Genomic DNA, 27,188 nt, shown 5'->3' with positions numbered 1-27,188 from the left:
CTTGGATGAGTCGTCGCTGCGCTCTTGGGGTAATTTTGGTCGGCCGGCCACTCCTGGGAAGATTCACCGCTGTTCCATGTTTTCTCCATTTGTGGATAATGGCTCTCACTGTGGTTCTCTGGAGTCCCAAAGCTTTAGAAATGGCTTTCTAACCTTTTCCAGACTGACAGATCTCAATTCCTTTGTTTCTCATTTGTTCCTGAATTTCTTTGGATCACAGCATGATGTCTAGCTTTTGAGGATCTTTTGGTCTACTTCACTTTGTCAGGCACGTCCTGTTTAAGTGATTTCTTGATTGAGAACAGGTGTGGCAGTAATCAGGCCTGGGTGTGGCTAGGGAAATTGAACTCAGCTTTCCAAAGATGTGATAAACCACAGTTAATTTATGTTTTAATGGGCGGGCACTCACTTTTTCACACAGGGCCCTGTAGGTTTGGATTTCTTTTTCCCTTAATAATAAAGACCTTCATTTATAAACTGCATTTTGTGTTTACTTGTTTTATCTTTGTCTAATATTTAAATTTGTTTGGTGATCTGAAAGATTTAAGTGTGACAAACATGCAAAAGAATAAGAAATCAGGAAGGAGGCAAACACTTTTTCACACCACTGTATATCTGCCTGTTCAGGCGACAGCAGTTTAGCCCCGCCCATTCACACTGAAGTACTGGATAAATGGTCTTACAGTAATTAATGCACCATGTTTGGTATGTAAAGCCACACAAATGCTACAAGTGGACGTCAAGGAGAAAAATAAAATACGTCGCTTAAAATGCAGATTAAATGACTTTATTAGCTCCAGTGAAGCAAAATCGGTTGTTGATCCATTAATTCTATATATTGTGCATCCCTTTTTTTTGTCTCCAGTCAGAGTGGTCAGTTCCTGCCGCTGTTAAATACCATTGTACCGTTGAACTGAATCGACTCTCCTTACACATCCTCAGCTGCTTCTGCTCTACTTCCTCCTCCCTGACGAGGCGTGCTGTGTTCGGTAAAGCGTGTGGACGTACGCAGCGTGTGGAGTGTAGGTGAGGCTGTGTTTGCAGGAGACTCATCTGCTCCCGTCGTGGTTTCGTGTTTCTGACAAAGAAGGAGCTTTTAGCATCTTGTTCACTCTGTCTGAGCTGGCAGACGCAGGACACGCCGACTGTCTGACTGTCTGAGCGCTTTCATACAGAACGCTGTGCATTACTAAAATTCAGCCAGAGAGTCAGCGGACAGCGAGCGTCTGTCTGGGGCCATTTAAGAGAGGCCATGACCTCGGTGTCTGCAGATAGCGTAAAACCCCCGTCTGCTAGGGCTGGGCAATATGATAAAATATATATATTATTGTTGTGATATATTAAGTCACAATAATTGTCATCATCCTTCTCAGATTCCAAATTTTTGGAGGCAAACAGTGTTTGTCACGCAGAAACATTTAAAAAGCAGAACCAGTGTTTTTAAAAAATTCTGCATAATTAAATGGTTGAGATGTGGTGGTGATCAGAACCACACGTCCAGAAAGTTCCTACATGAAATGGTTATGAATTGACTGCCTGATGACTGAGACACTGTTTTATGATAGTTTTGAGAACTTAAACTCCATTCATGGTGGAGGGATACATGCAGGGCGCTGTGGGGCAAAATAGTCCCCAAAGAAAACTTATTATTCCAGATTTTCCACTATTTTCCATCATCAACATTCCATATAGACTCAGAAGACTCATGTAGGTTCACTGGTGGTTCTGGACAGTAAATAAAATGGCTTTATTTGAAAATGTTGGAAAAGTTTTGACAGAGTTTGAAAAGCAGAACTGATGTTTCATACCATGAGCTTCTGACACGAACGCACTGTGTTGGCATAAAGTTCAGCTTCACTCAACTGTTTGACGCACCGCGACCCCCAAATCTGCCGGACCCATCATGCACCATGTGGCTGCGTCTGACTGAACCGCCACTTCCAATAGAAAATGAATGGGATACGCTGCATTGCATTGACGTGCTGAAGCGGTGTGAATGCAGTGTTATGCATCGTGTGTGTGTGTGTGTGTGTGTGTGTGTGTGTGTGTGTGTGTGTGTGTCCGTGCACTGAGTGATGTGTGTGTGTGTGTGTGTGTGTGTGTGTCCGTGCACTGAGTGATGGTGCTGTGGTGCTTGTCAGCGATCGTTTGTAAAGGTCAGTGCGGAAGCGAGTGGAGGAGCCCGCTGTGACCCGGCCAGGCACACCTTTTACATAAAGATGGAGCTGAGATTTAAAATTGCTGCTGTTTTTCTTCCATCAGGACGAATCTGAGCTGCCCTGTTGACTTCCAGAGACAGCCAAACTGTAAAACTGCAGAACTGCATTTGTACAGTGAGAGAGGATTGATCTAACATGCGCTACAAATACTGACGTACTTATTTATTAGGGATGCACCGATATGATAGTGGGTCAGTGACGGTGTCCCATATTTATTTATCTACATTACTGCCAATGCTGATCCATACACGTCTGTAAAATGTAGAATTTTAATCCACTTGGCCCGGAAAAGGATGGCATGCCCACTCCAGGTGAGGGGAGAGGTCCTGCCCCAGGTGGAGGAGTTAAGGTAACTCGGGGTCTTGTTGACGAGTGATGTGAAGAGGGACGGTGAGATCGGCTGCAGGCTGGGACAGGCATAAGCAGTGATGCGGTCGCTGTACCAGACTGTAGTGGTGAAGAGGAGCAAAAGCTCTCTGTTTACCAGTCAGTCCACATCTCAACCCTCACCTGTGGTCCTGAGCTTTGGGTAATGACCAAAAGAATTAAATTGTGAACACAAGTGGTGGAAATGAGCCTCTTTGCAGGGTGGTGGGCTCCACTCTACTGACAGGGTGAGGAGCTCAGTCATTGAGGAGGAGCTCAGAGTAGAGATGCTACTCCTCCACACTGAGGGGAGGCAGTTGAGGTGGTTCGGGCGCCTGATCTGGATGCCCCCTGGACGCCTCCTGGTGGGGGTTTACCAGGCATGGCCTACTGGGATGAGACCCAGGGGTCGTCCTAGGACCCGCTGGAGGAATTATGTCTCCAAGTTGGCCTGGGAGCGGCTCAGGGTCCCCCAGAATGAGCTGAGAGACGTCTTGGGGGGGGACAGGGTCATCTAGGATTCTCTGTTACCTATCTGGATTTAGCACTTCTTGTTGATGATAATGATGATGATGGATTAGCATTTACAGCGAAATGTTATATTTGTACATATAGGGTTAAAAATGCAGTAAAAATAATACAGTTTTAGACCAGCGTCACAAACGATCTGCTCTTCCAGAGCCCAATAAATCATCAGATATTGATTTGAAATGTTGGTGAAGACTAATCATCTGTCCGATTGATATTGTTAATATTGCTGTTGAAAGTACAGTAGTGCACTTCATTCCAGCTCGAGCCTTCTGGTATCCTCGTCCTCTGCGATCTGAAGATGTTCAGCACTGATGATTTTGACTGGAATGTAGGAGGAAAACCGTCAAAAGAAAATGATTATTAAACACATCACTGTGCTCGAGGAAACGCTGAATATTTCTGCTGTAAGGCTGTGAGCGCTGGGAACTTTTTAGTGGAAATGTTAATGCTGCGTTCAGGTGCTCATCGGAAGGTTGTCTATACCAGAGGCCGTATTACAGAAACCTCCTCTCTTTTTGTATTAAGTTAAGATCTGACAGGTCAAGAAAGGATTTTTCACAATTTTTTGATTACAGAATCAAATCCGATCTTAATTTAGGAATCTAATCTTGTCTTACAGCATCTTATCTCCGGTTAGGAAATCTTAACCTACTCGATCAACGTCAACAATCAGCTGTCATGTCTGTTGCCTACCAACCGACGATCCGTGCCCAGCTGAAACGTAAACACGTAATCAGAATAATCAGGCTAGCTAGCAGTTAGCTAGAATGTTAGCAGGGCTCACATTAGCGCTGATTAACCCCTTCAAACACACACGCAGTTTTCTGATTACGATGATGTTCGATTCTTCCACAGACCTAATATTATATGATTCGGGTGATTTGTGTGCTTTTAGCTCATATGATTTGAACGCCAATGCAGTATTTTCAGTAATTATTGATCTCTGGATGTTATTGTAGGCAATAACGTATAATCAGAACTCCAAGATAACTTATCGATTTTGTATGAATCAACACCTCCAACCAACTGACCTTCTCTTTATATCTTGATTTGGAGGCCATGGCCGGCTTTGACTGCTCGTACACATTGTGCTGATGGTTTCCAGATTTTGCGAGGACTGTCTGTACGACTGTACCACTGTCAGCATCTCCAACATGTGGGGAAATTGGCGTTTCCCAGTTTCTGACTCCGCTCAAATGCAGCATAACCATGTCTTGACGCAGCTCTTCCTCCTGTTCCCTCTGCAGCGAGGTGTCTGTGCCGTCTATTATCATTCTCAACACGTCCAACGAGCAGTACTTCCTGCCCAGTGAGCCGGTGGAGAGTCTGGAGCAGCTGATCCATTTCATCAGGAGCGTCCTGGATGGCACGGCTCAGGTACCCGTCTCCCTCAGCTTACTCCCCCACAACCCTTAGACGTCTGGAGTTATTACAGCTTTTCTGTATCAATGTATCAACGAATCTTAGTTATGTATGTAATGAATTACATTCGGTTTACATTCTGCATCGACAGGTTTGAGTCTCACAGCTTTTTGTTTTAATGTCAGTGGCTAAAACACTGATTCTCCTAGATTTCTGTCAGGCCTTTTTTTCCTGGGTGATAATCCCTTTAAAGGGGGTGTTTGGTGCTTTTAGGGCTTTAGGTATTGTAATTACACAGAATTATTTTTCATTATCCAAGGAGTACGCTATACCGCGTAGTCGAAAAGTCTAAGACCACATTGAAAAAAAATTTTTTTTTCATTTAAACCTGGAAATAAATAACTTAAAGGCTTACAGTTTGAAAATTTAAACCAAAAAAAAATGTTTTGATGTAGTAAAGTGAAGATGACATTCAGAATTCTGCACTATTTCTAGGTCACTATTCAAGTTTAGGCAAATTTGTAAGATTTAACTTCTAGAATCTTAAAATCTTTATCGTTCATTTATTTTTTTTACCTCTTCCAGTGAAGGTTCAGGCGACTCTCAGGTGGATTTGATCTGTCCATACAGCTCAGATCATTAAAGCAAAAGTACTAAGAAATTCTCAACTTAATGTAAATCAAAAAATTTCTTTTTCCACGTTTGTTCATATTATTATGCTGTATTCAGTTCAAAGTGGATCCAAGGCGTAACACAAACCAAACGAGTGAAGCTTTATGTAACTTTAAGCATTATTATTTAACTGCAGCGTATCTCCTCTGTTTATATACACTAACAGACTGTTACCCAACACTGTGAGAACCTCACCAGCACTTCAGCTAGCTAGCACCCAAGCTGGTGCATTTTCCGTCCAAACCGTGTCCTTCAAGCATCTTCACTCCGTAATTTCTCTCCCACGTGTTCTGTTTGATGTGCTCAGGTTCTGTGAGCCTGTGACACTTTTCATTATCGTGGAGTCGCAGTTCTTCCAGAGCTCCGGTTCTAACAGGCCCTCTCACCTTTCTTTCTGTCACCCTCGAGCCGCTCGGTGCAGCTCCATACCTCACTTCATTATCGCATGACTCTCTTGTAGGTTTGGGTGTCGAGGCAGTACAGCGCCGCTAATGTTCCCCTAACCTGCCACCTGTCTGCGCTCTCTCATTTTCTCCAGAACGTCTCAGAGCTGTGTTGGAGCCTGATTGCTTCATTTTTGCCTCTCTATGTTCTCTTAGGTGTTTATATTCAGTGCAAAAAACTTATTTGCATTACAGCAGGAACACATCTCGGGTGTTGCCACAGGCTGTTAAAGTAAAAACAGTCATCGATCACATTTTTATTTTTTTTTTCTGTTTTGTTTTGTTTTTAAGGTTGACTTTAAGAAATTTATCGATATTTTATGGTTTGATTGTAACCCCTGTTTTAAGCCATTTAAAGGGGAATTCCACCCATTTAAAATGAATAAATAAATAACAAGTTCAACTTACATAGCACCTTCCACAAACCCAAGGCAGGTGAGGAACAGCAACGGAGAGATTGCAGTAATGTGTTCCAAAGTTTGGGGGCCGTGACGCTGACATCTCCGCCTCCAACAGTGACCAGTCTAAATTTTAGGACAGCTGGACATCCTGTGTCAGAGGACCTAAGTGTTCAGGCAGGGCAGTAAGGGGGAGGAGTTCGGCTATGTAGGCTGGTGCTGGACTATGATGGACCAGAGATTTGTAATTTAGCAGGAGGAGTATACATATATATATATATATATATATATATATACACCCTGATCAGGCATAAGATTATGACCACCTCCTTGTTTCTACGCTCATTGTCCATTTTATCAGCTCCACTTACTATATAGGTGCACTTTGTAGTTCTACAGTTACAGACTGTAGTCCATCTGTTTCTCTGCATACTTTGTTAGCCCCCTTTTACCCTGTTCCTCAGTGGTCAGGACCCCCATGGACCCTCACAGAGCAGGTACTATTTGGGTGGTGGATCATTCTCAGCACTGCAGTAACACTGATGTGTGTGTATTTGTATAATCTGTACAGCTGTAAACAAAATCATTCAGAGTGGTTTGATGTGAAATGGTTCACTGTAGAAAAACTTAATTAGCTCCGAATTCTTTAAAATGGTGCTGATGGAAACCAGGGGTCTCTATGTCTAATACAGCCACAACACATTTACTATTCAAAACGACCAGAGAACCTGCAGATATCTTTTGTTTTGATATGTAATGTGGATAAAGGGAAACAGTGATAAACCAGAAAAAAATAGTTTCCTTTGCGGTCCGTTTTACTTAGAACGCCCTGCATGTACCTCTATAACATGAGTGGATTTAAAAATGCACTTAAGGCCAAAATCTGATCTAAAAACTATAGTAAATCAGTGTCTTAATCATCAGGCACAGTAATCATAACCATTTCACGCAGTTACTTCTTATGAAGTAGCTTTTAAAGGCTTTAAAGCTCCGGGCGTCTGGTTCTTGTCACCACTGTTGGGAACAATTCAGTTTCTCTAGAAAAAGTAGTTTATATCAGACAACATTATGCAGAAATTTTGAAAAATTGGTGGAATTCCCCTTTAAAGCTTGTAGCATCAGAATCTACAAAAACCTGCCACAACTAAGTAGGTAAAACTGTTGACCTGTATGTTTTTTCTCTTGACTTTTCGCGATGCCACATAATCAAATCCCCAAATGGTGATTTTAATATTCAAATTTAGTCTTTAATTACATTTAAAGCGGCTTTAACAAAGTTTTAAAAAGTACTACGGTGACGTCCGAGGATTCCTGCAGACATCCTGTTGTAGACTGAAGCTTGGGATTTCTGTTTATGGTAAATGGATACATAAAGCATGTTTTTCTCTCCTGTAACTTACTGGAAAGCCAGATTTGAACAAGATCATAATTTAAATAAACAAAAACTGAAAACCAAAATGGTTTCTCCTTTTCCGGAGTTCTCCCTCTGTTATTTCTCACTTGGCAAAACAGAAGCAGGCCACCGTATAAACAGCTGCCGGCCGTGTTGCCGTGGAGACGGTCGGGCACCGACCCTCGCGGCGTGTCTGGTTTGGGACCGTTTTGCTGGTGGCTGCTTCTGGAGTCCAGGCTGCTGTCCAGCTAAGCTAACACCAGCCTCTTTGTCCTTCTGTTCGCATGGACAGGCCTACGGAGGGGACGGAATATTCCAGAGGATCAAGCGCGTGGCCTACGACGCCAGATCGACCGTCATGGTGAGTACAGGGTGACCTGATGTGACCAGTGACGCAGCACAGGCGCAGGCTGTCTAAAAATAATTAGCATGAAATGTTTTAGTTAAAAAATCGTGATTATGAATTCTGTCGCCCCCAAAAACGAATACAGGCTGTCCGCTGCAGCTTTGACCAGCTTTCTGTTCTATTTCTGTTGTAAATGATTTCTTTAAAATATGATATTAACTGTTTTAATCAAAATTAAACCAAATATTAAATATGTAATATTGAGGAACTCAACATCTTTTTAGAACTGCTTTAGTTTTACTGTCATTAAAATGAACGTTAAATGCATTCATGAGCTTCTTCTGGTGCAGGTTTATGGTGACGTGCGTGCTAATAGCGCTCCCTGCTGGAGAAACTCTAGACTGCAAATAATTTCCAAAGCCACAGCCAGGTGCTTTTAAAATGATTTAAAAACAAGGCATTTTTTATAGCTGAGTTTTCATAATTCAGCTAACCACTGAGACACTTACCCTGCGTTCACACCAGCAGCTGCCGATTTTGAGTGACAGAAGGCAATGCGAATGTGGGCGGAGTTAGCGAAGTGAGAAGACGGAGTGAAGTTTAACTTTATGCAAATCCACGGTTTTCCTAGACAACAACATTTACCATTACGCTTTGCTCGTCTTTGGAACGGGAATGGGCACGACTTCCGGTATACGCTGGTTGTTGACGATCAGTAGTGTACGGATTGGCTAGGTTTCGCTTTTTGGATCCAAGAAGATGGCAGTTGTGTCGTGGTGGCATCATAAACAAGAACGTCTAACAAGAACTGTAAATGGTGTCACCCAGTCTGTTCCTCATCCAGTGAACCCGTCCCAAGTCTGGGTTGATGACATGAAGCTCTGGCCAGATGTCACGTATGCTGACATTATCAGCTACCCTGCTCTTTCTGAAATTGATGACGAGGAGCTGAGAAATTATAAAAGCACAGAAGCTTATAATCACCTGCACAGCGATAGAATCGGAAGGGTTCTGTGTTACAGTCGCGAACAGTTCACATTTCTCAAAGCTGAGGTTCAGCCAGGCCAGTCAATCGGGAAACCTGACTACTCAGCATGGGTTATGGTTCAAAACAACGGTGTAGTAGAGACAGCAGGATGGTCCTGCATCGCTGGTCCGGGCAGATCTTGTAGCCACGTCGCTGCTGTTTTGTGGAAGGTAGGTTAGGGATTTTAAATGAAACTAGAACACACAGCTGGCTAAGATGCATTTACTCCGAGAACCATTATAACTGGTTATGCTGCCACAGTAGCCATAACGATTTATTAGTTTAGCACTGCAGTAGCAAAGTACAGGGTGTCCCAAAAAAATCGACATCATTTGAGATGTGAGTATCTGAGTAACTGCATGTCCTGGCAAACGCAATTAAATAGGCTTCATGTTGAACAATCAAGATTTATTTATCAAAATTCGAACAAGAAATTCAGAGGGATGTAGATTTTATAACGATTTCACAGCTTCACAAATGTAATATCTCCCGATACTGTTGGTCATCCGGATCCCTTTGCGCTGCACAGACAGCCTTTCTCTTTGGATTTTTGGTGCCATTTCCAAATCTGCTTTCCAGTTGGTGCATTTTTATTGAATTTTCTGGAAAATGCTGCTGCACACTTGTTTGGCCGTGTTCGAGCATCTTCTAACACATCAAATGCCTTTTCATTTCTAGTGAACGCTGTTCTTCAACTCGAAAAAAACAAACATTAAAAATTAAACTTGGTTAGTTTTTAAATATTTTGTTAAAATTTGAGATCATTTGAGGGAGAATTGGCTGTTATTAGACTACGAAATTATGTCAGTTTTTTTGGGACACCCTGTATTTCATAGGCCAACTCAAATATGATCAGGTGTGCATTCTTCATTGTTCATCAGAATGTATCTCCTATGCATTTATCATGTTTTATCACAAAATAGAAGGAGCAAACATGAATATTTCGGGGGGATTTTTAAAATTCAGTGCCGCTAGCCGTGCTCTTTGGCCTCGTCTTCCTCGGACACTGATATTCTGATCTGTGCTTGTCTTTGTGTTCATAGCATTTATTTTCCAGCATGGGTTTAAGCTTTCCAGAGCTGTTGTGACACCATCGGACAGCACATAACATTCCTGTGTTTTTGGGACAGCTTGATGGCATCGTAAATACTCTCGGTGAAATGCGTTACACAGAAGTTTGTTTATTTGCGTCGCCTAGTAACGGGAGAACACGCAAGTTTAAGTTAGTTTGCGCGAGTTCATTGAGCCTCGATCGGTTCAGCAGCAGCTTAAAAGTTGAGTAGTGTGTGATCCCCAATCGTTTACTGTAGATTCCCAATATTTCAGTCGCCCAAAAAAATCAGATTCCCAATCTTGTACAGTCTGTTAAGACTTTAAAAGTTGTGTGCTTTACTTAAGGCTTTAATTAGATTCATTCAAATGAAATGTTATCTTTTAAATAACTTGGTTTGGTTCCTCTCAGGACAGCTTGTGCTTTAATTCCTTTAACTTTCTTTCTCAAAAACAAGACTGTTGTCCTCTCCTACTTGAATAAAATGTCTTTCTTGCTGGATCCGTCCACCAGCTCTGATCCCTGTCCACCTTCATAATTACCGCCTGAATCAGACATTTAATTAAAGTCCTTCACGGGGATCAGAGGGAGCCGAGGAGAAAGCTTAAGGAAAGAGCAGCTGAGGACAGAGAGGAGGAAAAAGCCTGAAAGTTAAGGTGGTGTGGAGTGTTGCAGTGGAGGCAGCAGCGGTGGAGTTTATTTTGAATGGAAGGGAGACACACAAACATTTACGCTGCGGATGAAGAAAAATATTATTGACATTTTTCTGTGTTGCGCGGGTGCAGGGGAACTCAAGGTGCCCTGCGGTCGGGGACAGGGGGGCGCAATTTCAGGAGCAAAATGATAGATTAGATCTCTGGGACTGCTGATACTGCAGAACGCCGAGCGACTGGAGGAGGGAACGGGACGCGCCAAGGGTGAACAGGAGCGATTTTATTTTGTAGCGTCACAAACTTCCTCTGTCCTCTGAAAAGTTGGTCGTTTTGCTTAGGAATTTTGGTGGAACTTTAGACCCTGATTTAACTTTTAAACCACAAATTAATAATATTATAAAACTGATTGTCATTTAAAGGATACGAAAGGATGAGAAGTTGATCAATGCTTTCCTTTTTTCATGACTTGGCTTCTGTAACACACTGTTCATACGACACTCTTAAAATGATGGTTCCTCAAGGGTTCTTTAGTAAAGAAAATGGTTCTAAATAGATCCATGAACACTCAGAGAACTATTTGCATGATTAAAGGGTTCTTTGCATCATGAAATGGTTCTCCAGATTGATGGAGAATGTGTTGTATATGGTTCTGTACAGCACCAAAAAGGGTACTTCTGTTGTTACAATGTCAAGTTGTATACAATAGAACCCTTTTCAAAAAGGTTCTATACAGAACATTCTCCATCACTCTGAAGAACTGTTTCACTATGCAAAGAATACTTAGATGTATAGCCGCAAAGCCAGATTATAGATTTTATAACTGTGATAGTGGTGATTAGATGATTTGACCTGCAGGCTGTCAGACCCCCGCAATTAGATATTTCACACAGATTTAACCCTTTCAACTCCTCGAGACCACCGGTGGGTCCAAAACGCACTTCGTCATATTCTTCATAACTGTCATATTTCATAAGCTACATTCTAAAGGTGGGGGTCGTATGAGGCTGTAACTGTCTTCTTTCCAGTCAAATAGATGGGTGATGTCATTTTAAACCCTTATAATAAAAGAAGCTGAACTTACAATTTTTCTTTTCTACTGAAAGTCGACCCATTTTTCCACAAATCTGGGCTATAAACTATAAACAGATGGCGTCTCTTCAGTGAGCTGCTCTGTAAACATTATTTTTATAAAATAATACAAAGAGCGTCTAAGATTTTTGGCTTTCAGCAGTAAATTGTAAGCATAGAGCAATATGTGTGATCATAAAACACATGTTCTGTTAATTTGAGGGGAGCTTTTACAAAATTTACATTTATTTCATGCAGTTACTGAATAATTTCCCTTATGATTTGGTCATTTAAATTCAGATGGAAAAACCAAAATATACCCTGCAGAATAAGAGATCTGATTTTTGCCAGAAAATAAAAGCAAAAGAGAACTCACGATTACCTTGGGGTTGTTTACGTTTCCAGGCCTACGCCAACGTCTCTGAAACGTCCACACAGTCCTGATCAGGCAGAGAAGCGAAGTTTTTCTTGATTTTCACCTCTTTTAAATTATAGTTTTATTATTATTAATTATTAGATTTATTTCAAATCTAATTTCATAATCAGAATTAAGTTTTTTGGCCAAGTATGTTCACACACAAGGAATCTGGTTCCAGCTGTTGGCGTCTCTTTAGTATTAAATGCAACATATAAACAGTGTACAAATAATTTACAGACGAAGACTCGACGCGGAGTAAAACTGCCTTCCCTCTGATAAAATCGCAGTAATGCACAGCCTCAGTTGGCTTATTGTAATTTGTTATTATTAATTATAATTGACATAAGTATTCAGCAAAGAAATGTAGGTCCTTTAGAGTGCTGTATTGTTGCCAAGCAACCAAGGACCGCTGAATGAGGAGAATGTTCGGTCGTCCATCGCTCTCGTATAACAATGAACATATAATATCACAGCACTGTTTAATGCTGAAACTTTCGTTTTATAAGTACTTTTTGGTACCAAATCACCACCGCGAGTCTTATTTAGCACCAGTCCAGCGGCCCCTCTTCTCACGCTGGGGCTGAATCTCAAACAGCTCCCTCCTCCCTACATAGTGCACTAGGTAGGAGTTTAAATACTGGATCCTGCAGCCCAACAGTGAATAATACAGCTAAGAAACAGTCATTTGGGATTCAGACTCATCCACACTCAATAAATGATGCACTGTTTGGCTGTAGAGGCTGGAATTTCTAATCTCTCATAGCTAGAACACTATTTAGGGAGTACAGAGCCGTTTGGGACTCAGCCTGGGTTTGATGCGACTTCTGACTGAAACATGAACATTTGAAGCATGTAAGACATTCAGGTGACATTTTTAGACTTTAACTGTAAAGCTGCAGTATAAATCAGACTGTAAGTGCTTTAATTAAGCCTGCGGTATTAATGATGGAGCTGATTAGGCTGTTGGCTCTTTTAGCCTGTTAGCTATCTGACCAGCCCAGTTCTAGATAAGAGCATAAGCTGTCAGCCCCTCAGTTTAAACGTTACTTCATTAAACATTTACTTCATTAGTACACTCGGTGGTCCATGAGCAGCATGAGAGTCAAAGATTATTCCATTAACAGCAGAAGGGTTTTTTCATGCTGTGGTGCAGTGATACAGAGTTCAGTCAGAGTCGGTCATAGATCAGATTTTAGGACCGGAACTGTCCGTTTTATAACATACGATATACACAGTATAGAAGCAGTATGCAGACGATATATGGACAAGTAATATACAGACGATACACAGGCAACATTCAGATTATGTAGGTTTAAGCAGTACACAAGTGTGGTAGTGCAGACAACAGTGATCCACATCATGTATGAGTATGAAGTTGTGGTGCACAGTGATACGAGTGTGAAGCAGAGTGTAATAACTATCTGGAGAAAGGTCAGGAGGAGCTATGACCCACCAGATGACATCACTGGTCAGCTATCTGTGAAGGTGATGGCCTGAGGAAACAAACCGCTCCTGTGTCTGTGACTTTGGTTCATGATCATCAAGTCATAAATCTTCAGAATCACTGAGGTAATTTTAATATTTACAGTCGAAGTGACGCCCAACTTGAATTAACTGACCGTAGAACAGTCCGACTCCTCCCCTCTGCGGTTTAATGAAAAAGAAAAGCCAAATTCAGCTACAAACATCTTCAACTCCAAAGTCACCTCCAAACAGCTGAGCACACAAACAGCCCAGTCGTCAGTCATATTTCAGAGTTCTGCATGCTTAACACAGGAAAACAGCAAGTTAACAGTGTGATGTCACCGTTTTCAAACAGCCATTTTGTATACTTTTAATTTTGCCTTTATATACCACATTATAAGTGTTTACACTGCCAGTGTTTGATATCCTTTCATTTGGTATTTTTTCAGCACATCATCACTTATATGACCTGACAAATATTGTTTGACTTTGACACACTCTATCAACATATTGGACCCAAAAACCAAACAATACATATAAAATCAGATTTGAGGATTTTTTGAGGATGAAAAAAGACGGATGTTAAGATAAATGATGCATACACCGCCGGCACCATCATATTTTGCATGCTTTTACATGCGTCTATTTTTGTTATTTGATTTATTATATCAAATTTGTATAATCTTATTTCCGTTTTTACATAGTCTTTACAACATCAAACGAAGACTAGCACAGCGTTTGAAGGCAGCACTTTTCACGGAAGTTGACGGCAGTGCTCAACGGGACTTTGTTTTTATGCTGTGACGTCTTTAACCAGCCATGCCAGCGTGATCGGCGACTCACGGGGGCCAAAACGCATGTTTTCAGTGTAAAAATGCCGTTTTCGTGTGGACGGGAGGCCAAAACGCAGAGGAAAAAATAAGCTTTCAAAAATGTCCAGATACAGGTGCACAGTTCCTTTTAATTATGCATAAATTGTCTGAAAGATGAGTGTAATTTAAAGGTTTGTCGTAGAATCCTCCAGTTTTCATATTATCTTGACAGCACATGTGATGTTAACTATTGGTATTAAAATGACCTGCGACTTACAGAACATCACATAGTCTGACTACATGTGTGTAAACTAAATACTGAACTGCTGGAAATAATGTGGAATCTCCATTGACTGCTGTTGTAGTTCAGCTGATCCTTGGGCTGCATTCAAAAACTTGGGTTTTTGCGTTTTTTAACCAATCTGACCTCAAATAACTTTGCATTTTTAGACTCTTTGTGATTCACACCTTTTGTGTGACTGAATGAAGAATTAGCAGGCAGACTGACGGCTCCTAAATGAATGCGGAGCCGCAGCAGATAATTAGAAAACGAGTACAGCAGCGTTCCTCTCTTATTGTTCTTCTGAGATACGCCGGCCTCCAGAAACACAGCGGCATCAGTTTAATTGAATCTGACCTCTGATTTGAAAGTGATGTGTCCTGCCCGTGGTCACCCAGCACGCCGCCGCTGGAGTTCTGTTTTCGCGAACTCAAGCCGAGCGGCACCTTTGTGTCCCACCTTTTCGGTTCTTTTCGAGCCGAGCTCAGTTTATTTCTGCAGGGTGAATAACAACTAGACATTTCGATTACAGGCGCGGCTGGAATGCCTTCAAGGTGTTTTTTCCTCTCTTTCAGAGAAGCGACAGACGGAGTTTGCATGGGCTTCCCGTGTCGCTGTATAATTAACAACATGCTGACTAATTGACAGTGAAATTGACTCGGCTGCTCTCCGTGTTCCAACAATGTGAAATCTCATGGAGTGAAGTATTGACCGGCGTGAACTTTCACTTGCACTAAAGTTCTAAAACATATCGCTTATGCTTCCCACGAATGATGATGGAGACGAGCATGACCTCTAAACATTTACGGAGATTGTAGTTTCCTGTCGTGACGTTTGTCAGTGTTTCTGACAGATTATTGAAACCTGTTTTACTGCCGCTTTCTGTCTGTTCTTAACTCTTAACACTGAGGCCTTTGGATCGTGCAAGTGAGAGCTGTAACTGTGCATAAGAAGTGTAGACATTTTATTTAGTAACCAAAACCACCGGTGAACCTATGGGAGGCAAATCCAGCCAAAAAAGAAATTAAAAACAGTAAACTGTAAATCCAAACCTCTTTTTGCCATTTCTTTTTCCAAACATCTGCGCAAATATCCTGCTAAAATTGAAAATTAAATGAAATACCTACATTTGCAATTTAATTTTTTACATAAGCACATAAGAGTAATTTGTGACAAAAATAAAAATAAATTTAAATCAGCAATTTGTCTTTTCGTTTTAGTCGTTATTCTGGTTTTTCATGGTCAAATCTAAAATGGAAAAGTTAACAGAGAAAAGAAAATCCAAGCTTCACTTTGGCTTTTCTTCATGAAATGCGTAATACAAGTCGAAACTAAAATCAAAATGCAGTGTTTACGTTCTTATTTCTTTTTCATAGCAATCGGCTGCAGGTCTGACAACATGAAAATGAAAAATGGATAAATCAAACAGCAAAGTGACAGTCTGTGATTCAGTTTTCGGCGCGGACGTGCTTTAAGTGTCAGAATAAAAATGCGAACGCAATCGAACACAGGCGCCACCTGCTGGTGATTTACTTTTCATTTCCCACTTTGCTTTTTCATTTTCAAGTTATCCAACATGCAAATACGTGTTAATTAACACCAGGCGGGGCTACTGAGTACATTTTAGGACATCCTCAGACCTCGGAGTCAGAACGGCATCATTCCTCGGGCTACACGACTTTGAGTCTCGGGAAAACCATCATCATAGTCTCAGATCTGGTGAAACTGAACATCAGACCAAACGATCTCAGAAAAGAGTATCAGACCAAACGGAAGCCTGGTTGGGCACATTCTGGTTCGTATAACTTGGAAAACTATTGTGTATCTCGATATAAATGCAAGTACAACATTTGCAAAGTGTAGCCCCACCTAGTGTCTTCTGAGTTTATATGTTGATGATGGAAAATAGTGGAAAATCTGAAATAATAAGTTTTCTTTGGGGACTATTTTGTCTTAAAAAAAAATAATTTTAGGTCAGAAGCTTAACTCAAAACTATCGTAAAACTATCGTAAAACATCAGGCAGCGTATTCACTCATGTTTCCTTTGAGGGAGCTTTTAGAAGCATTAAACTCTTCAGACGTCTGGTTCCTATCACCACCACTGTGAACAGTTATTACTCTGTTTCTGTTTAATAGTGCATTTAACATCAAACCACTCGGAATTATTTAGTTCACATCTCAACCATATAGTTATGTAGAAATTTTGAAAAACACAGACCAGCAGCGAAAGCTAATACATTTAAACTCAGCTGTTAATCTCCAAAATTTAACATCTAAGCAGGAAAACTATCAGTTAGATGTTGTTAAACCAAAATGACTGATGTTGACTGTATGTGGTAACCACTGACCTAAATCCTGATCTTTCTAAGTTTAACTTTATTAATGTTTAGGAAAATATTAGTTTAATTATGCTTACTCTGTTGACTTTCTGCTTAATTAAAAAATAAAAGCATAAATATAGAATCGACTTAGCTGGACTTCAGTTGGTTTTCAAAAAATTTGCCATTCCGATAACAGATTAAGACTGAGGTGTTTATTCTCACTCTACTCAACAATCTGACTGAAAATCTGTTAACATGCTCACTACAGGTGATCTGATCCAAAATTACACGCATGCATAGAGAACTGCTTAGTGTAGACGTTACCATGACAACCAGCATCACATCAGAGTGAGATGAGCAGCAGTGAGCAGTGCTTGTGTTTTTAACTGCTTTAAAATGATGTCAGACTCAGGAAAACGTCCTTCACATGTCCTTATTAAAGAAGGCCGAGAGGAAGACGTCTGTTCTGAGACACATAAGCTGGACGTCCGTCCCACCGCCGTCTTTTAAAGATCAGAGCATAAACTTCGTCTCCTCTGCAGACCAGTTTCTGCTCCGCCATGTTGAACGGTATAAACTTTCACTATGACGTGACGAACATGATCAGAACGAACTTAAACTTTCCGATAGGGAATGTAATCAGATACAGGCGTTTACACAGATATTATTCTTCTATTTAACGGATTATTTACAGGATTACCCACCTCGATCAGATAGAAACTGTATTCTGAATGGACTCTATCAGACTAGACTATTCTGATTGAGATGGACATATTCTATTCCAACTGAGCTATTAGTCGGATTATTAGACTGCATGTAAACATGACTAATGATAAATTACTCCAGTAGAGTGTCTAATCCAACGTTAGATTGTACTAAGTTGGAAATCCTGCTCTCTGAGACAGGCCCCAGGTTAGATTTCCCAGGGATTCCTCAGCTTTACTCATTAGAGTCCTTGGGCTAGACTCCAAATGCTACATTCCCCTATCACAGGGGTCTTTAATTAAAACTCAGTAAGGTCCAGTTCGAGAACATTTCCTCAAGCAAAGGTCCGGAACATCATAATGTCTAACTTGCCTCATGATTCAGTGCCATATACTGTTTACTGAAGTAGCCTAGTAGGTATATCAACATCTTATATAGTCAACAACTGAATATCAAACCAAATAAAGTACAATTCAGTGATATTTAAACAATATTTATGGTCAGTTTTCTCTTTTTAGAGCACGACATGTAAAATAGTCTGGCTCACCTTCTTCTCTGACTGCTGTGTCTCGCCTCGCCCCTCCCCTGTGTGTGCCTCACTCACTCGAGTCGCAGTGCTCACAGAGAACTTGTAGAGATAAATAAACCTCATAACCCGGCTCTGGTGCTCATCGTAATGCACAGATCTGATTGGCTGATTCGCGTCATGTGTGATATTTACAATGCATGCGATTGGTCTGTGAGTCTCCCGGCCGCTAAACCGGGACCGTAATGACTAGAAATGATACGCCGATTAAAACAGGACCACCCCATCAAAATTAAATAATTCTCCATAGTTTATCGGTTATAGGTCCAGGTCCGCACAGGACAGCGTCTGGGTCCGGACTCAGACCGCGGTCTGCCTGTTAGTGACCTCTGCCCTATCAGTATAAGATGGACAGTGTAAATGTGTCCGTGTGAACAGAAGGGCTGTTTCTTCTTAAATAGTTTCCTTTTGCGAAACGTTGAAAATTCATTATTAAAAATATCATCGTACCTTTTTAAATATGTCACTGCTGTTTTGTTGAGCCATTTGGACCAACTTGTTTGCAAACCCCAGCGTGTCGTGTATCCTGAATGTATTTATATCGCCTGCCTTTATCATATCGCAATACAATAAGCTGAATAACTTCAGCAAACATCATGTTGATCTTGTGCGCTCAATTAACCCTGAAGACCGTTCTCACTATTGTATGCATTGTGGCCTAAAGCCATTGTGCTCGTCTATCGTTTATCAAGCGCTGCCTGCGTGGTTCTCAGTACTCTCTCCGAGCCGCGTGCTGAACAGGACGGCTGGCACAAAGCTGTTATCTTTTAAAAGGCGTATTCGCTTTGACTCGATCTGAGATCTTCTATCGCTTGTTTAGGAGCTGCTGTATTTGGATTGCTGTCAGAATGAACGTCAACAAGCTCACTATTCTGCAGCTCACCGTGGTCATATGGTGAGAGAGCCTGTCTGTTACTGCACTGTTAATAAGCGGACTTCGCATATCTGCAAATATTCCCAGTTTGGATCTTGTTTGTTTGAACACGTTAGAAACAGCTCACACCCAGTTAGCAGCCCATCACTGGATTATTTGCATGATTTCGAGTCACAGACTGTTCACTGTTGAAACAGCTTCTGGAGCAAATGACTAACATATTACTAATTATTATCATTATTATTAGTAGTAGTGTTGTTGTTGTTAACACTGTTACTACTACTAATAATAATATTTACCCTAGAGCTGTCAGTGTTGATTATACTATTAATTGTGTTATCTACTGTTTATTTCAATGATTAATCTGGTTAATTGAGTTTTGCCAAATATACACATAGAAGATTGAACTAAGCTGGAAACCCTGCTTCCTGAGACAGGCCTCAGGTTAGATTTTCCAGGAATTCTTTGGCTATACTCCAAAGAATAGTCCTTGGGCTAGACTCCAAATGCTAACAAACCACGCACCGCCTTAAAAAGAACTAAAAAATGTATAAAAGACTAGGGTTGTCATGTGTGTGAATAATGTGTTGAATTATTAACACATACGTTTGACTGAATGCTCAGTACCGTGACGGTTCAGGACGAATACACGTATCACTAGACCCCTAATAAGAAGTGTGATTTCAGTAGAGGTAGGAGAAAACATGTACTCAATATTTACTGCAATATTTTTGGTGTGAAATATTTTTGGATGCCAAAATCCCACAAGATGGAAGTGCTGGCATTGGTAGGAATGGCAGCTTAGTCTGATTCATACATTAGACTCTGTGCATGTCTGACGAAGCACGCCAAACTCAAACAAGTTGGCTGATGAAGTCTTAGCTTCACAAGACCTGACAAAGGCAACCGCTATTAGCACAGTTCACAACGGCGCTTTAACAGCTATGATTATTCCTCAAATTCCACTGATTTTTATAATTTCTGTATAATTCAGTGTGTGAGATGTAATCAGAGAGATTCAGAGTGGTTTGGTGTGAAATGGTTCAGATGTCTTTACAGTGGTGGTGATAGGAACCAGGGGTCGCCATGACTACAACACAAATATAGACATTTTATTTACTATCCAGAACCACCAGTGAACCTACACGAGTCTTCTGAGTTTATATGGAATGTTGATGATGGAAAATAGTGGAAAATCTGAAATAATAAGTTTTCTTTGGGGACTATTTTGCCTCTCAGTACCCTGCATGTGACTGTATTTAAAAACAATAAATAAATTTTAGGCCAAAACCTAAAAGATAAATTTAATTGAAAATGTCAAATCGTGTATTAGTAGAAAAGACTGGAATCACCATCACTTGATGACTGGAGAATTCACAGTACACAAAGAACAGGAAGTACAATTTAAAAGCAACCAATCAAAAAGGCTGCAATACCCATGTCTTTATAGTATCTTCCAGTCAGAGCAAATGTATTTTGAATGTCTGTTACGCTTAAATACGAGCGGAAGGTAGTTTATTTTAGATGGGTAAGGTGCCTGTTGATTGACTCTGTAACTTCCCTTGCTCTGATTGGAAGATCATATAAAGACACGGGTGTTGCAGCCATTTTATTGGTTGTTTTTAAAGCTAAATTTGGCAAATTTGGGGAATTGGAGACAGGTCACAGAGAGGTCACCACTGCAAGCCAAGCCACCGTTGCTTCTGGTCTTACCTGGAGCTCTGCAGCTCTCACCATATTCCGTGATATCTCTCCTTCCACTGACTTTCAGCACTATGAGACACCCCACCCCCCCCCCACCCAAAACCAGTGCTGCTCAGCTAACCAGCCCATATCGAGCCAGACCCTCTGTCTGAGTCTGTGCGTGTGGTGTCAGTACATAAAGACGTCTGACATGTTCTGATAAACTCCGACCCGACAGCTCTGACTAGTGAATGAATATTTCAGGCTTTACTAGGAGACTCGCAGCAGGGCAAGACCACCACATTTTAGCAGATGAACCTCCTGTTCTTTTTGTACTTAAAGGGGAACTCCACCAATTTTTCAAAAAATCCTACATAATTAAATGGTTAAGATGTAAATAGAGTCGTTCAGAGTGGTTTGGTGTGAAACGCTCCGTTCTAGAGAAACTTGCCGACTCAGAACTGTTCACAGTGGTGGTGATAGGAACCAGACGTCCACCTCTAAAAGCTCCCTCACAGAAAGTTCCTACATGAAATGGTTATGAATTCACTGCCTGATGACTGAGACACTGTTTTATGATAGTTTTGTGTTAAAATTTGGCCTAAAATGTATTTTAATAAATTTAGTCCATCCATGGTGGAGGGATACATAAAGGGGGTTCTGAGGCAAAATACCCCCCAAATAATTATTTCAGATTTTCCACTATTTTCCATCATCAACATTCCATATAAACTCAGAAGACTCGTGTAGGTTCACTGGTGGTTCTGGATAGTAAATAAAATGTCTATATTTGTGTTGTAGTCATGGCGACCCCTGGTTCCTATCACCACCACTGTAAAGACATCTGAACCATTTCACACCAAACCACTCCGAATCACTCTGATTACGTCTCACTCACTGAATTATACAGAAATTTAGAAAAATCTTTTTAAACAACAATGCAATCATTATTCCTTTCAACCCTGATGAAGGCCTCTGTGCCGAAACGCACTGGTTTCACTCTTTTCTACAGTTTTTTCTTTTACCAAGCGCCTTGGAGAGTGAAGTTACTCCAGATCACGCTTTTCGAGTCAAGGAAAGGTGACAGACCTGAATCACAGCTCCTGCTCTGTCAGCAGTAACAGTGAAAGTGCTAATAGTAATAAGGTGTCTTGTTCTGACTCCTGCTGGAACACAGACAGAGCTCAGTCATAGCCTCCGTATCCAGCCTAGCCGCTCTCTGGCTGTCTGGCGGACTGCAGTGCTGAATTGAATGAGGGAGCTGAAGAGGGTCATGTTCGGAGCTCGGGCTGCTGCTGGGCTGAGCTGGGCATTAGTGGAACTGCTGCTTTGGCACCATTAGGCCCAGTGAGTCATGCAGGTGGGATTTGCAGCGTGGAGTCATTTCCCTTCACCCTGCATGAACACGGCCCATTATCATCTGTCTTAGCCTTCAGAACATCTACAGGTTTCACATGGAATTCTCTCTCTCTCTCTTTTCCTCCCTCCTTCCCTCCCCCATTTCATCTTTCCTTCAATACCACCACCTTCTCCCTTTTTGTTCTGCTGTAGTTATTCTGTAGTTTCATGATGTTTGATGAACCTTCCAATTAGGGCTGCACGATAAACCGTATTTTTATCGTTATCGCGATACAAATTTTCAAGATATTTTCTCAGATGGCAGAGATCAAATTAATTCATACACGCAACGGCAGAGAGATGTCAGGACGTTGCCAGCACATACCGTTAGAAGCGACGATGCATCGAAACCATTTATTTTTCAGACTGAGTACGTTTTTTTAATTGTTCGCCAGTGGTGGCTTAGAAGACCCAACAAACCGCGAATAAAAATGAGCTGCAAACACAGAAAACACTCAAGATGACGACACGACGCTACGTTTCACAAACGAGCTGCAGATACAGAAACGCGCAACTTCAGAAACGCTGATAAGCTACTGAACTCAGCGTTAAAACTAGTTTGTGGTGCAGCTCGTTCTGATTTAGTGATGATAAACCTGAGCTTAGTAAGCACTTGTGGTACAACCAGTCTACGTCTGAACTTACACAGCTGGTGAAATCGGCCACTGATGCTTTCAGTGAAATGTGGAGGGTCCTCGTACTGAGCTGGTGGAGTGATGATGTAACGGCGGGGATGAACAGAGTGAGAGGAGGAGAGGAATCAGAGAGAGAGAGAGAGAGATGGAGAGAGAGAGGGCTGGGCTGGGCTGAGATCTGGGTGAATTAGTTTGTCGTGTCGGGTCAGAGGAGCTTTATGAATCGCATAGAGGTGTTTCAGTACTGAACTCACCAGGTACATAAATCTCTGTCCCTTCTGCTCCTCTCTGCTCCTGCACTTCCCTCTGCTCCTCTCTTCCACCCTCCTCCACTCTGCTCCTCTCTTCCACCCTCCTCCACTCTGCTCCTCTCTTCCACCCTCCTCCACTCTGCTCCTCTCTTCCACCCTCCTCCTCCTCTTCTTTCCTCTCATTTTGCGTTTCAGTTCTTTCAGCTCCACATTGTCAATAATTCTTTTTCTTTCTTCTGTTCATTCATCTGCTCCTCTTTTCCTCACTGTCTCTTCTTTCTTTCTTTCTCTCTGGCTTTCTCCTTCGCTCTCACTCTGTTTGCCATTCTTCCTTTTTTTCCTTCATTTTTTGCCTTTTCATACACTGACACTTGTGCTCTTGCACTCTCTTTCTTCCTTTTCTCACCATTTCACTTTAGCACTTTTGTTCTTTCTTGTTCTTTCTTTCTGTTTCGTGCACTCACTCGTGCTGTCTTGCTGTTTCTCTGTTGGAGTCTTTTTTTTTTCCTTCTTTCTTTCTGTTTCTTTTTTTTCTTCTTTTTCTTTTGTGCACTCTGTCACTCTTGTGCTCTCTTCCTGTTTCTGTTACAATCTCTTCTTTCTCTTTATTTCTTTTTGTTTTTCTTTCTTTCTTTCATGCTCTCTGTTGCACTCGTGCGCTCTGTTGCTGGTTGTGCATACGTGCAAAATTAACACCTTTTGGCGAAATTCCTGTTTTAATGATGAATATGATTCACATTAATTGTGTATATTTGAAGCGTTTTTAATTTTGGGAAGGGGGGGGGGTCACATCACTCCCTCCTCTCCCTCGAACACTTCACAGCAGCAGACGCTCATTATACAGCTGTAGTATATAGTATGGATATAGTATTTAATTTTCAGGAGACAACATTACGGAAATGTGAAGAGCCGCCTCGTGGGTGAAGTTGGTTTTTGCATGTTCGGATTTCTTTTTCTAGTAGTTTCAACCTTTGAATAAAAACTGTTAATATGTGTAAATTATTATTATTTTCAACCAGGACAAACAGCCACTGCTTTGATTGTGTCTGAAGTTGATTTAGCTGATTTCTGTAGAACGTCGTAACCGCTGTGGGGGCGTCACGGCCGTCTACCATTTACACAGCACAAGGCAACCACTGGGGTCCAAGCACGATGTGCTGTCATGGAGCTAGTAGAACACAGAAGATAAACAGAGTGGCTTATTTTTATGTATTTATAACAGATAGGGAGTCCCAAAAGATGGCTGCCCAATTTTATACTCCTTTTGGAGTGATAAGCAACCATTTTCAACAAATACGTCAGGATACCTAGAAATCAAGGTTACTGTAGTTTAATTAGTTTTTATTTTTAACTTAGTTTTTCTTCTTGGTTTTTGATTTCAGTTTAGTTTCAGTAGTTTTAAGAGTGCGTTAATAGTTTTAGTTTAGTTTCATTTTTAATTTTAGTTTTTAATATTATGATGAACGATGAAATTAACACAACAGAAGAGAGAGCTCTGCTTTGCTTGAGCTTTCTTTAAGGACGGCTGAACATAAACACTTCGAAACTCGCATTCACACCCTAAAACTAAAGTTTTTCTACTCAGTAATTTGTTTTTATGTTTATTACAGTTAACAAGCACATTTTTTTTTACTGCTAGCTTTTGTGTTAGTGATAGTTTTGTGTTAGAAATCAGTACAAATTGTGAATGTGACTTGTATTTGTTGAACTCTGTGAATTAAATAATTCCACAGCAGTCATCCCTGTATTTTATTCTCAAGGTGCACCAGAATGTAGCCTAACTTTAGCGTTAAAATCACTAGTTTTCACCCAGGAGCGATGCCGCTGGACCCTGCAAGATCGGTCAGCTGTTTCCACAGCTCGTATCTGTTGATTGCACCGTCAGTCTAATGTTCTCTTCTCTTCTGTTTCCTCCAGTCTGTGTTCCGCAGTTCTCCGTTGCTGGGCTGCTTCCTCTTCGGCCTGCCGTTAGGAGTCATCAGCCTGATGTGCTACGGGATCTGCACGGCCGAGTCTGACGATGGCGCGGAGGACATGGAGCTGATGAAGAGAGAGGGGCTGACAGATGAGGAGGAGGAAGAGGAGGAAGAAGAGGAGCGGCGCCGTCAGGCCAAGCTTGAGGGACCTGAAGAGGAGGAGGAGGAGGAGGGAGATGAGGAGGAGGAGGAAAAGAGCCCAGCGGAGAAAAAGCTGGATTAATGCAGGGGAGGTGTGTGGATGGATGTGAGCGAATGGGAAGATGAAAACAGCGACCGAGACCTTAAACACATATCCGGGTTTATGATGATGTTCTTTTCTCTGCTCTCCAGTTTTACTGCTGCGGAGTTTAGCGGGTCTGTTAGACTCGTTTCCTTGTTTGAGTGATTCTTCTTCTTTCGTTTTTTTCTATTTATGGGAATTAGGATGTGAAATATCTTTAAAAAATCTTTAAAAGTGGTCCTGAGCCGCTGCTCAGTTTAAAAGGTTTTCTCGAGGGGATGTGGATGGACGGATGGGGTGGGAGAGGAAATCAAGCCAAATATTTGGATTAAGTGACTTTAAATCTTAAGGGCCATCTTTCATAGGTCATCCTGTTTTGCTACCTGTTTATAGCAGTAAGACCCATTGTAGTTCACCCCCCCAGTACACTGTGCACCTTTCTCCTGTCTTCCTTAGTGCTCTTCGAAATGATATCCCTCCTCGTGGGTAACGGCTTTTAGGCTTTCGGAATTTATCAGATTTTTGTTGCCAAGTTTAACTGGATTTTGTTTTTCCTGTTGGAATATAAAATACACTGGTGCACTGGCAGCCTCTGACACGGCCTGTATTTTTCGATGCTGAACCCCACCCACATCTTTTAAATCAGTCACTCTCAACTACTGTAATCAGATGGAGAACCACTTGAACCTCACATTCAAGCTTCAGTCCACGGCTGATTAGCTTCAGTCTCCAGCCAGTAGTTCAGCCTGGACTCCAGGCACTGCCTCACGCAAACCAGTCATCCCATTTAACCCTTTCAGCAAAACAGAATTGGAAATCTGGAGCCGGATTCACAAAAACTTGACGAAAAACTTGCGAAGCTTCTTAAGATAAACGTTAAGAAGTTTATGCAAATGTTCTTAAATGCAATTCTCAAAAAAAAAATTTATTTCTCAAATATTGTCTTAAGATAATCTGTTGCAATTTACAGCTCACCATCAACAACATGAGATACATTTGTTTTAACTGTCTGTGCTTAAAAACTATCAAGATTAAAACCTAATGGTTTTGATTTCTGATGGAAATTGGCTCAATGGTTTCCAGTTGGCAAGGCAAGGTTATTTATATAGCACCTTTCGTAAACTGCTGTCATTCAAAGTGCTTTACAGAGTCGTTTTTAAAAAAGTAAACGCAAACAGAAAAACAATTAAAAACAACATTAAAATCGTAATGTAAACATGATTAAAGAATCATTAAATTAAAAATCTAATTAGAAATTAAATTAGGATAGTTAAATACATTAAAAACTAAAAGCTAGATTAGAGACCACTGTTTTGCTGTAGAACCTTTAGATCCCATTTGGAAACCATCAAATGTGTTTAGAATCAGCCACTGGTCACCTGTTAAACCATTAGGATCCTTTATACTGTGAAATTAATGCATCAAAAAAGCCAAAACACATTACACAACGTTAAAAAATAAGGAACCAACAGAAACACTTAATGGTTTCTGTTGTTTTCCAGCAGGGCTTTTTTCCATTGTTTAGTTTAGTCAACTCTGAGGAGCAAAATGGAGGAAAATCATCAAAACAAGTGTTTAAAAAATGTAGCAAACAGCAGCAGAGATGATGGAGGAAGAAACAGGAAAAAAATCCTCCCTAGAAAATACGATAACTGTGACGTGACGGCAGAAAGAGAGACGAGGATGAGGAGCAGCGGCAGCGCTGAGCTTGATAATTGATTTAGATGAAATCTCGTCAGCTCTTACGGGCTGAGACGAGTGAGTCTGTCGGGAGGTTAAGAAAACACTGAAGAACAAGTTTTCAAGAAAAACACTCGTTCGTAGAATCGTTCTTAAGAAAGGAGTTAAATAAATTAGAAAGTTCCTCAGACGTTATTTAAAGAATAACTACTTCTCATAACTTTTCCATCAAGAATAAAGTTTAGAAAAAACACATTTAAGAAGATTTTCTTTCTTTTACACTTTCGTGAATCCGGCACCAGAGCACAGAACTCGGTTCTCTTGATGGATGCTGACCATCTTTACACCCCCA

At 41.1% G+C, this 27,188-nt stretch overlaps 1 protein-coding gene across 1 annotated transcript in view; it reads left to right on the top strand.

Moving 5' to 3' along the window:
* The window catches only part of tmx3b (thioredoxin related transmembrane protein 3b), a 119,012-nt gene extending 92,430 nt beyond the window's left edge, over nt 1-26,582 (top strand). Inside the window, exons 14-16 of the mRNA XM_036558351.1 lie at nt 4,364-4,493; nt 7,677-7,745; nt 24,875-26,582. Of these exons, the coding sequence (XP_036414244.1) occupies nt 4,364-4,493; nt 7,677-7,745; nt 24,875-25,156 (481 nt within the window). The 3' untranslated portion in view covers nt 25,157-26,582. The remainder of the gene's footprint in view (nt 1-4,363; nt 4,494-7,676; nt 7,746-24,874) is intronic.
* The last annotated feature ends 606 nt before the right edge of the window (nt 26,583-27,188 follow it).

This window comes from Colossoma macropomum, unplaced genomic scaffold, assembly GCF_904425465.1.
Source record: "Colossoma macropomum unplaced genomic scaffold, Colossoma_macropomum, whole genome shotgun sequence".
Classification (NCBI taxonomy): domain Eukaryota; kingdom Metazoa; phylum Chordata; class Actinopteri; order Characiformes; family Serrasalmidae; genus Colossoma; species Colossoma macropomum.
This window is presented reverse-complemented; position numbering and strand designations above follow the sequence as displayed.